Source organism: Patiria miniata, unplaced genomic scaffold (genome assembly GCF_015706575.1).
Source record: "Patiria miniata isolate m_02_andy unplaced genomic scaffold, ASM1570657v1 HiC_scaffold_29, whole genome shotgun sequence".
Classification (NCBI taxonomy): Eukaryota; Metazoa; Echinodermata; class Asteroidea; order Valvatida; family Asterinidae; genus Patiria; species Patiria miniata.
This window is the reverse complement of record NW_024037068.1, coordinates 18982072-18994150: the sequence shown is the minus strand read 5'-3', so window position 1 is coordinate 18994150 and position 12079 is coordinate 18982072. Positions and strand designations below refer to the sequence as shown.

The 12079-nt window shown below is 40.3% G+C and overlaps 1 protein-coding gene across 1 annotated transcript; it reads right to left on the bottom strand.

Annotated features, from left to right (window-relative positions):
* Positions 1-3669: 3669 nt before the first annotated feature.
* On the bottom strand, positions 3670-4533 carry LOC119735474 (alpha-N-acetylgalactosamine-specific lectin-like). Its single transcript, XM_038209175.1, has one exon. It carries the CDS (start codon positions 4443-4445, stop codon positions 3939-3941), a length of 507 nt encoding a protein of 168 aa, XP_038065103.1. The 5' UTR covers positions 4446-4533; the 3' UTR covers positions 3670-3938.
* Positions 4534-12079: the final 7546 nt, after the last annotated feature.

Here is a 12079-nt window from a genome sequence, read left to right as displayed (position 1 = left end):
CCGTGTCCGAAACGGGCTTCCAGAGCTACGGCTACGTCTATTGTCAGCGCGTCCCCGCGTATTTTCAATGGGCGCAGACCTAGACCTAGCTCTAGACAACTGATTCGGATGCAGCCTATAGAATGCAGCCGATCCGTTAGGGGGGCTCTCCGTTAGGTTTATACCCTCCGTTAGGGTTGAAGTCGGCCTGAGCTAGGGTTATATTACTGTAGCCAGTTAAGTCTGAATATCATGTACATGTACATCAATAATGCACTTTGGATGAGGCTATGCCCTGTCCAGGCCTTATTCTGTTTACAATCCAGAAAACTGTCTCCCAAAGCTATTTTTTTGTCTCTCTATCGACTTCTCCGACGAACGTAAAAAAAAAAAATATATTCAAGTCCCCCGCCCGCATGAGTACTGGAGGCCGCCATTTTAAAATATAAACAGATTGATTTTTATCACCTGACACAAAATGACTACTTATAAGATCAAGAATTAATGACAGACCTCAATTGTAGAAAAAAAAATCGAAAAAAAATGATGCACTGGCCGTTTATGAGGTTAAATGTTCAAGGCCAGTCTATAGCATTTTGCACAGTTTTAAACCAGCACACATACGGAATCTGCAATGTCTTCAGAAATAATGATAGCATCATTTTAATTTAGTTATATTGTTGCCAAATGTGCGTGGGTGTGGGTGTATGGGTTGTTGGCTGAGCGCATGGGAGCATTTTTATTTTGTTTGCTTGTTTTCTTTGATTTTTGTTTATTATTTAAATATTAAATTCCTTTGTGTGGGGTGGGCGTGGTTATCTTGAAAAGGGTGGGGAGGAAATGTTTCATGGTAATTGAAGGTTTTACTTAGGATGCTCATGTCTTTAAAGGATACCCCCATCCACCCCCCACCCCATCCCCACCCCTAACCAACCACCCACACCGCGTACCCCCTTCAACAACAACCCCCCCCCACCACCACCATTCCAGTTAGGGTTACGTTTCACAAAAGTTGCCCTCCGTTAGGGTTACGATCCGTTAGGGTTGCCTCCCGTTAGGGTTACGATCCGTTAGGGTTGCCCCCCGTTAGGGTTACGATCCGTTAGGGGTGCTCTCCGTTAGGTTTATACCCTCCGTTAGGGTTGAAGTCGGCCTGAGGTAGAGTTATATTACTGTAGCCAGTTAAGTCTGAATATCATGTACATGTACATCAATAATGCACTTTGGATGAGGCTATGCCCTGTCCAGGCCTTATTCTGTTCACAATCCAGAAAACTGTCTCCCAAAGCTATTTTTTTGTCTCTCTATCGACTTCTCCGACGAACGTAAACAAAAAAAATATATATTCAAGTCCCCCGCCCGCATGAGTACTGGAGGCCGCCATTTTGAAATATAGGGTCCACTGTACTAATTCAATCCCCATTGAAAACAGTGTAAAATCAACAAAGTTCAGGGCCAAGTAACATGCAAGCCAACATCACTGGGGTTTCTGAAACAAAAAATAAATTATTGTCTTGTCTTTCATCTTTTCATTTCTTTTCAATTTTACGTACATTAGCCAATTACATTTTTAAATATTCACACCCAAATAAAATCACCTCCCGAAAAGTGATAGTTCCCGAGCCTGCATGTAGCCATTTTAAGAGTGGCACCCTTCCACTTTCACAGGCAAATCGGACCCATTTTTTTCATCTGTGATGAAAAGCCTGCCCTCAGATGGAAGCCCCAAAACCAGGGAGTTGATCCTTGGGTATATTTAAACAATTCCACCGCTTTTAAAGCCAAACGGTCTCCGTTTTCAAAAGAAATTGTGTGTGGGGGGGGGGGGGGGTCACTTTTTATGCTAATCAGCTGGCGTAGAAATTCTCGCTTGAATTAGTTCACTGCACCCTTAACGGTCTCTGTACTAACTTCCGTACATTTATAATAATCGGAGTCCAGTTACAAGACATGTTCGTTTGGGTATTTTTAGGGCGCCATCTATTGCTGTCTAATTGCAAGGTTTGTTGCCATTGAGAGGGCGCTCTTCACAATATCTGTAGATTAAGAGTACAGTCGTACGAAGTGGCCAATCAAAGCAAACAAAAAAAGTTAAAAGGTCGCAGGGTTTATAAACAAGATCGGGTCAGGGAAAACCCTGGGGTAAAGGTTTATGATATAACGATAGAACTTGATGACAACCGCGGTCCGGGGGGCGGGGGGGGGGGGGGCTGGGCATGGCCCCGTTGGCCATGGCCCCATTAACGTCGCAAAAAAGTCAATCATTACGTACACCACCCACAAAACTCAACCAAAGCAATACATTTCCACACCTTCCTTTGCTTTTCATATTAAATTTGCAAAAACGGCGTAAAACGTTTGGACCTAGTTATGTTTGGCACCCCTCCCCCCCCCCCCTAAAAAAATGTGTTGTCATGATCCGGCCTTGCGTAATGACAAAATCGCGGCTTTGACAAAAAAAAAAATGCTTGTTATTCTTGTTTTGCGTAGCAACGCCTATAAACGTTGAGAACTGCTTGTTATTCTACCTGTGTTTCATTTTCAATGGAGAAATCTTCTGTGACCCTATAACCAAACATCTTTCTCATGACATGCTCATGACAGTTTGTCAAATGCCAGGCCTGCATCATCAAAGGCACAATTTCTCAAAATAATAATGTTTAATATGTGTCCCACAAACATTACTAGACGTTTGGCTGTGGCCATATTGGCGAGGTGTTTGTTCAACGGGTCTTTCATTCAAGAAAGACGTCAATAGTTAGCTGAATACTGCATGGGACAGTCTGTCGTTGATAATTACTACTCGTGGCACGTCATTTTCGATTCAAAATTGAAAAATAATCTCTTCAAACATCACAATGTTTCATGCGACATTTTTAATCTACGATTATTTAAGGAGTAAAATAAGATTGATCATGCAAATAACAACAACAAAGTCGGCAATAAAAATTCGACAACTTTAAGAATAAGAAAAATATTAAAGAAACAAATTTTAGTTAAAACACGTTGGAACTATTTTGAGACACTCAATCGTGGATAATGATGACAGAAAAATGTAAAGTTTAGAATTTTAAATCTTAAAGGAAAAAAAAATTCCATCATCTCAGTGGTAATTCGTCGGCGGGTAGGTTAAGCATTGACAACTGGTATCGGTTCTTAATATTTCGTTGCAAATTATCCAAGAATGGACTGAATTTATCTGGTGTGTTCGGCATGAATTAAAATGGATCCAGGTTTTTTTTATATTCACTAACGTAATATCTTTAATTAGTCCATCCATGAAAATCAGAGCTTATAGACTTGCACTTAGACAGTGGAATTGACCAACAAATGTTCTCTACTGATACATAAACAATAACAAGAATTTGAACTTTAAACATCAATAAACTTACATTCTAATGATAACAGAATTTACCAGAAATTAAAAATAATTCGAACATTAAACGACAAAGCAAATTATAGGAGATTTCAAGAGTAAATGAATATAAAATTAAAGCAAGGTGTCCAGTTAATTGAAGCAAAAACTGTTGGAGCCTGTAATCTGAGGATTTTAATTGAAAACTATTTTTGTTCCTTGTTTCCTAAGTGTTTGGAGATACTTGTGCGGCTTAAGCGTACGCCTAAACCAGCAGATTAGTTCACCAATGGTTGTGGTCTTCAATGGATGTCTCACTATTAACCTTGATACTTGGTCAAAGCCAAATTGTTTGAAAGGATGCGTGTGTTCTTAAACGTGTAAGCCATGAAGGTGTGAAGTTCATTCTCACTGTGTAGCCGGACAGCAGTCCACACCTCGAAATTCAACCGTTTAGTTTTAAAGTGAAACTGTTAGAGAGTGTCCGTTTGGTAGAACAGTTTGGCGATTATGGCGATGACATCGACTTGGTGTCGTTTTGTTCCAGGTTTGATGTTACAAAATTGTTCTTACGAATCTCCGTGGTCGTCCGTTGTGGTGGGATTTACTTTGAAGTTGCCATCTTGCACATGTAGGCTTTCGTAGAGCCGCATGGGTCGTCATTCCATTCGCCATCCCATCCGCTTACCATTTCGGTACAGTCCGCTTCACCAGCTTTGATCCAGGGCTGGCCACTTCTCCATCTGGTAAAGCCGACCGCTGACCCATCTGTCCAGATGAAGTTCCCTTCCTCTGCCACGTCAGTGAAGCCGATCCACATGCTGCTGGATGTAGTAGTCCCACGGACCGACTTCAACATCGTGAGCAGCAGAGAATTCTCCTCAACGCTGGCTACGGACGCCAGGTGACACTGGCCGACTTGAGTGAACTCCTTGCAGTGATTCTCAGCCTGAGCGAAGGTCTTGACGGTGCCGAAATAACGGTAGCAGTTGCCATTGTAGAAGGTCCACATCGGTGGACACTTAGGTGGGCATTTCGACGAGCAGTCTGGTTGAAATGCCGCAGTAAAACCCACCAACAGGACGAAGCACAAGGCTCGCATGAAAGCCATGCTGTTTACAAGTTGTCTTCCTACACCTCTGAGTGTCACAAACCAAATTGCAGTTGCAGGGTGAGACTAAGAGATGAGATGGCATTGCTTATAAACGTTCGTCTGGTCCCAGTTCGGTAAATGTACTTCCGATGTGAAGGCTTCAGTGGCGTTAAGCGTCAAGTGGAGTGTTTTAATTGGCCAATGAAGGTTGGAGGTGTGGCCACGGCCACATCATCACTGGCCTGACTGGACAGTATTTTTCACACCGTTTCATATAGGAAATCTTGTCAACGTTTTGCCATCATACGTACTGTCATCGGTGAGCAATTGAAAGCTTCACCTTCATGATGCGCCTGCATGACTGTGTGATTTTATGAAAGCAGAAAATAGCCTAGTTCACGGCTTTGAATTTAATCACAGACATTTTTACCACACCTTCAAGCTTTCCATAGATGGAGACATGTTCCGGTGTTTGTTTTTGCTCCCTTTTTTTGGTGTCCCATTTACACTAATAAAAATGTGTATAATATTTCTGCGAAATAAAAATATTATTCGTTTCACTAGCATATCAAAATGTATCACCAGTAATCACATGTCCCACTTGATAACGTGTGAAATAATATTAAAAAAAAGGTTGGCGTGCTTGGAACCTTTCTTTTTATTTTTGGGACTTTTTACTAGGTTTCACACGTAAAAGGAGCACCTATCTTCACAAAATTTAGTTTTATTTAATGACCAATGTTTTTTTCTTTAATATCAATACGTCCTTTCTTGTTTAATCATCATTTTGTTGAACCCTAAAAGGGCCTGGGCAGAATCCGCCCCGGCCCCCAACTTTTTCAGCGATAGCCTTAAAAAAAAAAAAAAAAAGAATTGGCGACCCGAGCTGTTATGACTTTTTAGCCTCGAGTCTTGCGCATCTTTTGATACAACAACATAAAAATCGGACAACGGGTTGCTACGCAGCGAAAAAAAATCCCATATTTTCCCTGCATTTTCCCAAATACGTAGTGTTCACAGAGCAGAATTGCCACTCGTACATAACAATAATTATTGAGCCATAATTGCAAAACCCTTTGACCAATAATCATGAAATTTCTTGGGTATGTATATGAAGAGTTGTTCCATGCATGTACTACGTTTAATTTTTTTTCGTTACTCGATGGCCGAGATCTTAGGGGGTTAGAATCGCCCCCGTCCCCCAGAGCTGAGAGATTTTAGGTTAACATGAGTATTACTAAAACTCTCTTAATTTGTTTTAATGTAAACTAACCGCAATTCAGATTTTTCCTGAAATAAAATAAACCATTGCAAATCCAATCCAATCAAAACCAAATATTGTCTTGTTACGCAATCATTCACAAAAATTGTAATTTGTAGTCTAAGCAAGTTGTTTTTGCAATAAACATTGTTATCCTGGGTAAGACATAACAAAATGCATGTTGAAATAAAGACACTAAACTAAATAGTTGGTCATTTATTTGGTCTCCCTTTTACACATGAAACCGTCGTAGTGGATATTCCCTCCTCTCCTGCCATCTTGCAATTTTGTTTGGTCACTGTGGAGGACTTCCGCCTTTATCAATGTGCAGGTATTAAACAAAGCTAGACCTGAACACCGCAAGATCTTCGACGAATTAAATCCGTTGCTCCATTTATACCCGGCGCACTATACGCGACCCTGCACATGCAAACCAGAGCTGCATTAAGAAATTGTGACGCAGCCTAAGATTTAAAAGTGTGCACGGCTGTTGATTGGTCGATAGCTGCCAGCTACAGGGCCTACGCCCCCCCCCCCCCCCCCACTCCTGAATAAAAATTGCTCTTTTGTCATTTACAAAGCTTAAAGTAATTAAATTCAAAATTCATAACCAATGCAAACAACCAGAAATATCATTACAATAACAGGCATTTATTTATTCTCGCGCGCCCTATGCCGTGGCCGATCGGCCACGCGCTATGCGTTCATTGAATTTTTGAGCGACGGACTACTAGTAATAAGGGTATTTTTGTCGGCGGCGGGTCACGTGTATGATAAATTTGACAAGCCATGCGCCTGGCACAATTAACGCCAATGTTTAATCTATCATTTAATGGACAATTTAAGATTATATCTCTCACGATTGATTTTTAGCGAATTTTGAAGAATAAAAAGTCTTTTCGTTGTAACTTCCGGTCTGATGACGTCATCGGCTTTAAACTTCACACATGCGTTGTTTGCATGAAGGTCATCATATATACCAATTTTTAAAAGATTACAGAAAATTTCGCCACAGACATCTATTCAAATGCATTTTGGACATTTTACAACCTGCCGCTAAAGGGCACTCTAATATTTCATGACGTCATCGGTTACAGTTTCGAAAAGAACTTTCTTGCCGAAGATTAACATCGTTGAAAGCACGTTCATATCTTTTACAATTTTTAAATTACAAGGCACTTCAACCCGGATTCGACCGGAAGTAAGGGTCGTATGATTTGACACCCACGAAGTAAATTGAAGACCCGGTATTATTCTATTGACTGCCGTTAAAAACAAGTTCTGGTCTCTCACGGTTGATTTTATATCGATTTGTAATGATTAAAAAATAGAAACACTAAATTGCTTGTAATTTGATACCTGATGACGTCATCATGACGTCAGGACAATATGCACTACTCGGGATCAGGGTCAATATGTGTTCGAAGTTACAAGTTTATATCTTGAACGGTTTAAATATCTTGAACGGAGTAAACCCGCGGAGAATTATTGTCCGGAAAAAGAAAGAAAGAAAGAAAGAAAGAAATATTAATCGGAAAAATTCTAGACAGTGGTAGGGTGGTGCCCGACCACTCAATTAATCGTAACAATAATAGAGAGTGGTCGGGTTGTGCCCGATCACTCAAATTAATCGTAACAACTCCAAAGAGTGGTCGGGTTGTACCCGACCACTCAATGAATAATTTAAGAGATTCATAAACCATGCCACGGATAACTTTTGAAATCTCAAATTACAGGATATCACTTGTCAAACATACCCAAGAAATGTAATGACTATGGGTCAAAGGATTTTGGAATTATGGCTAATTATTTATTCATATGAACAAATGGCAATTCTGCTCTGTGTACACGACGTATATGCGAAAATTCAGTTTTCACGGCTAAAAAGTCATAACATCTAGGGTCGTGAGCTGTTTTAAAGGGCAAAAGAAAAAAAACAGCTCGGGTTGCGAAAACATTTTTTTTAGAGGCTGTCGCAGAAAATGTTGAGGGGAGGGGGCGGATTCCACCCTCCGACCCCTTTAGGATTAAATCGCTTGTAATTTGATACCAGATAACGTCATGATGACGTAACAAAATGTATAACATCTTCGTAGCATGGTACAAGTTCTCACAAGTTTTTTATGATTGTACCGTTAACCGTTCTGGGTCTCTTCCCGGCAGTGTCAGGGCTACCGTAGTAGTAAGTACATTTCTACTGATCTTCCTGCCAGCAATTATTACATGAATGCGAACGAAATGTTCAAGGGCACTGACTTTCATTAAGGGCACTGGCTTTCATAAGCTGTCATGCCAGGAAAAACACTGGCAAGGATTACGTATGGTAATTTGAAATAATACTTATAATCAAAAATGGCCTTGCTTATAACGGGTTCATGATCGATGAAAGATTAAGTATAGATAGTGATATTGGAATTGCACCCTAATGCGCTTCTTGCATCAAAGAGTTCTGACGGATACTTGGATGATGAAGAAATTCCCTAGAATTGCTCAGGTGGTGAAAATGACGGGGGGGGGGGTGGGTATGGACTTTTCTCTATCTTTTTGTCCGTTTTCTCGCTTGTATTATATTCATTGAAATCTCGGAGTTTACTTTGGAAATATACCCTCTCCATACACTTTTCAAAATTGTTAGTATTATGTTGGCCTATTTTAACGAAAATGACTTTTTTTGTTCCTCGTTCGGAGTTTGCACTTGCAAAGAGATCCGCCTTGCCAGCAGACTGGTTCCTCGTTCCGAAATCTATGGAGGTTAATTGGACGGAGAACAGTCATCACTGCACTAACTAAATTACAATCGAGCCGACAGAGTTTGAAATTTGTTAAGTGTATATTCCATAACTAAGCATGGTCCTATTTCGTCCTTCGATTTTTTTTTTTTTTCAAGATGGAATATCTTAACAATGTCTATGATTGAAAACAGCGATCAAAATCAGTTTTCTCCGGGTGAAAATCGGATATAGAGTAAAGTACATCTTCGATTTTACAAAATGCTTTGAAGAAATATACAATTTGTCCTTGATACCGAACTTATACGCAAGTATGAAAACATGGTTTCTTTCGCCTTTCGTGGCCAGTCTATAAAGCATGCCAGCAATTCCGACAGATATGTGATTAACAGAAGCGTGTTGCTGCTAAATCAGCTGGAAATGGCTTCGGGTCGTAACCGATGAAGAAACAGAAAAACTAAAACTTTGACAGGGGGATTGAAATGAAAAAAATGTATGGCAGTGAAGTGACTGGGGACCTATTTGCATGAGACACTTTACTGGAGTGGGAAGCTCAAGTTTTGTTTGCCAATTAATAAAGAACACCCTTCTTTTAACCTCTGAATTCTAAGCTGGTGAGGAACGCACGTCAGGCACATATGCCTCCAGTGGGACGTGTGTGCAATTGTTCCTTATTAGATTTTTTTTTTAGATACACCACTGCCGGAGCCCGTGATCTACATACATGTCCAAATGATTACATTTTTTTGGTATAAGTATTTTCATCCCATTAAATAATAAGCCTACTGAAAGGGTCCATGAAATGTTACCGGGAACATATTTTGTGCATTTTTCTACACTTCTTAAATGGATTAAACTATTTGCCATCCATTTTTGGATTTATTTTTTAATGAGAAGGGCAATTTTATTTTAGCATTTAAAATTGCCCATGCTTTTCTTGACAAATAAGGGCGCTGTACTATGATGTAAATTCAGGAAGACACTATTCAATTTAGGGGTTCTGTTCAAATTGGGAACCCAAAAAAAATTGCTCACTGAAAACATTTGTGAGAAACTATTGCTCATTGGCTTACTGTCATTTACTGAGACAGCAACGAACCACCAAATACAAGAACATTTACTGCAGAAAATATCCAAAAGACAATTGACAATTTTGGTGTTGGAATAGCTGCAACATTAGACTTTGTCAAGTCTGAGCTGTGCCATTATAGTAAATCCACTCACAGCGCTTATAGCATATTACATTACATAACGCGCGCCCTAATGCGTCGAATCCGGACCATCACGTTAAAAACGTACATGTACATGGCATTTTCAAGTGATGCAGCAACCCATTGCTAACTGTTGCACCACATGTATGCAAATGCTTTGCAATACATGCACACTCTTACGCTTACATAGGCATATACATTGACTGGGGTACTTCCTTTGTTCTCGTGTACTAACATTTTGCAACGTCGCACACTTAATGTCAAAATGCTCTTATTTTAACCATAGTTAATTTCCTTGGCCTAAATTCCGACTTAATATCCCTTTTCTAAAACTCTTCCAGTTGCGACACATCAACCCACCTTGGAAATTCCTAGTTTTTGAGTAAAATCCATATATATCTATTTCGTGAAAAACCTGTGGGATACGAAAACGGTACCCCGCAAGTCGGTGGGCATTCCTTGTGGGGTACATATTATTTTCCGGTACCCCATAAGGCAGTGTTTGTACACGCACATGTACGTGTAATGCGCATTGTTATAGGGCATTGAAGTGGAATGCACGCTGAAGTGTACCTTGTCGGGCATCTGGAAAGACGTAAACTAAGTGATTCGTTGGCTTTTTTTTTAAGATACCGACTTAAAGAAATTCCGACTTGAGTCAAGTCTACTGTAACATTGAAGTTTCTACGATTTGTGAGTAATATGTGCTCATTAGCTTACTGTCATGAACTTAATCAACAAAGAGTCACAAGTTGACGAGGAGTCAGTCGGGGAGTTGGTCAGTCAGTCAGTCGGGGGGAGTCAGTCAGTCAGTCAGCAAAGAGGACTGTATGCTGGCCTTCTAGGCCCACCAAAACCCCACATTAACAATGTTTGTGTCGGGCTACCGTCATCATCATTCTACAATCCATCATGGGGACTTTGAGCCGCCCGGACGTACCGAGCGATCTGATGCAGACTGCCACAGCTGTTGCGCTAGTGTCTTGTGGTCAACATCTAGCCGACGAACCCGGACCCAAGTGTTGCGAGGTCGGCCCTGGGTCTCTCCCAGGCAGTGTCAGGGCTACCGTAGTAGTTAGTGCATTTCTACTGATCTTCCTGCCAGCAATTATTACAGGAATGCGACCGAAATGTTCAAGGGCACTGGCTTTCATAAGCTTTCATGCCAGGAAAAACACTGGCAAGGATTACGTATGGTAATTTGAAATTATACTTATAATCAATAATGGCCTTGCTTATAACGGGTTCATGATCGATGAAAGATTAAGTATAGATAGTGATATTGTAATTGCACCCTAATGCGCTTCTTGCATCAAAGAGTTCTGACGGATACTTGGATGATGAAGAAATTCCCTGGAAATGGCTTCGGGTCGTAACCGATGAAGAAACAGAAAAACTAAAACTTTGACGGGGGGATTGAAAAAATGTATGGCAGTGAAGTGACTGGGGTCCTATTTGCATGAGACACTTTACTGGAGTGGGAAGCTCAAGTTTTGTTTGCCAATTAATAAAGAACACCCTTCTTTTAACCTCTGAATTCTAAGCTGGTGAGGAACGCACGTCAGGCACATATGCCTCCAGTGGGACGTGTGTGCAATTGTTCCTTATTAGATTTTTTTTTTTAGATACACTACTGCCGGAGCCCGTGATCTACATACATGTCCACATGATTACATTTTTTTGGTATAAGTATTTTCATCCAAATAAATAATAAGCCCACTGAAAGGGTCCATGAAATGTTACCGGGAACATATTTTGTGCATTTTTCTACACTTCTTAAATGGATTAAACTATTTGCCATCCATTTTTGGATTTATTTTTTATTGAGAAGCGCAATTTTATTTTAGCATTTAAAATTGCCCATGCTTTTCTTGACAAATAAGGGCGCTGTACTATGATGTAAATTCAGGAAGACACTATTCAATTTAGGGGTTCTGTTCCAATTGGGAACCCAAAAATATTGCTCAATGAAAACATTTGTGAGAAAATATTGCTCATTGGCTTACTGTCATTTACTGAGACAGCAACGAACCACCAAATACAAGAACATTTACTGCAGAAAATATACAAAAGACAATTGACAATTTTGGTGTTGGAATAGCTGCAACATTAGACTTTGTCAAGTCTGAGCTGTGCCATTATAGTAAATCCACTCACAGCGCTTATCGCATATTACAGTACATAACGCGCGCCCTAATGCGTCGAATCCGGACCATCACGTTAAAAACGTACATGTACATGGCATTTTCAAGTGATGCAGCAACCCATTGCTAACTGTTGCACCACATGTATGCAAATGCTTTGCAATACATGCACACTCTTACGCTTACATAGGCATATAAATGACTGGGGTACTTCCTTTGTTCTCGTGTACTAAAATTTTGCAACGTCGCACACTTAATGTCAAAATGCTCTTATTTTAACCATAGTTAATTTCCTTGGCTGAAATTC

Excerpts from the sequence above, each read along its gene's own strand:
- LOC119735474 (XM_038209175.1), bottom strand. The coding sequence starts at position 4,445 with ATGGCTTTCATGCGAGCCTTGTGCTTCGTCCTGTTGGTGGGTTTTACT.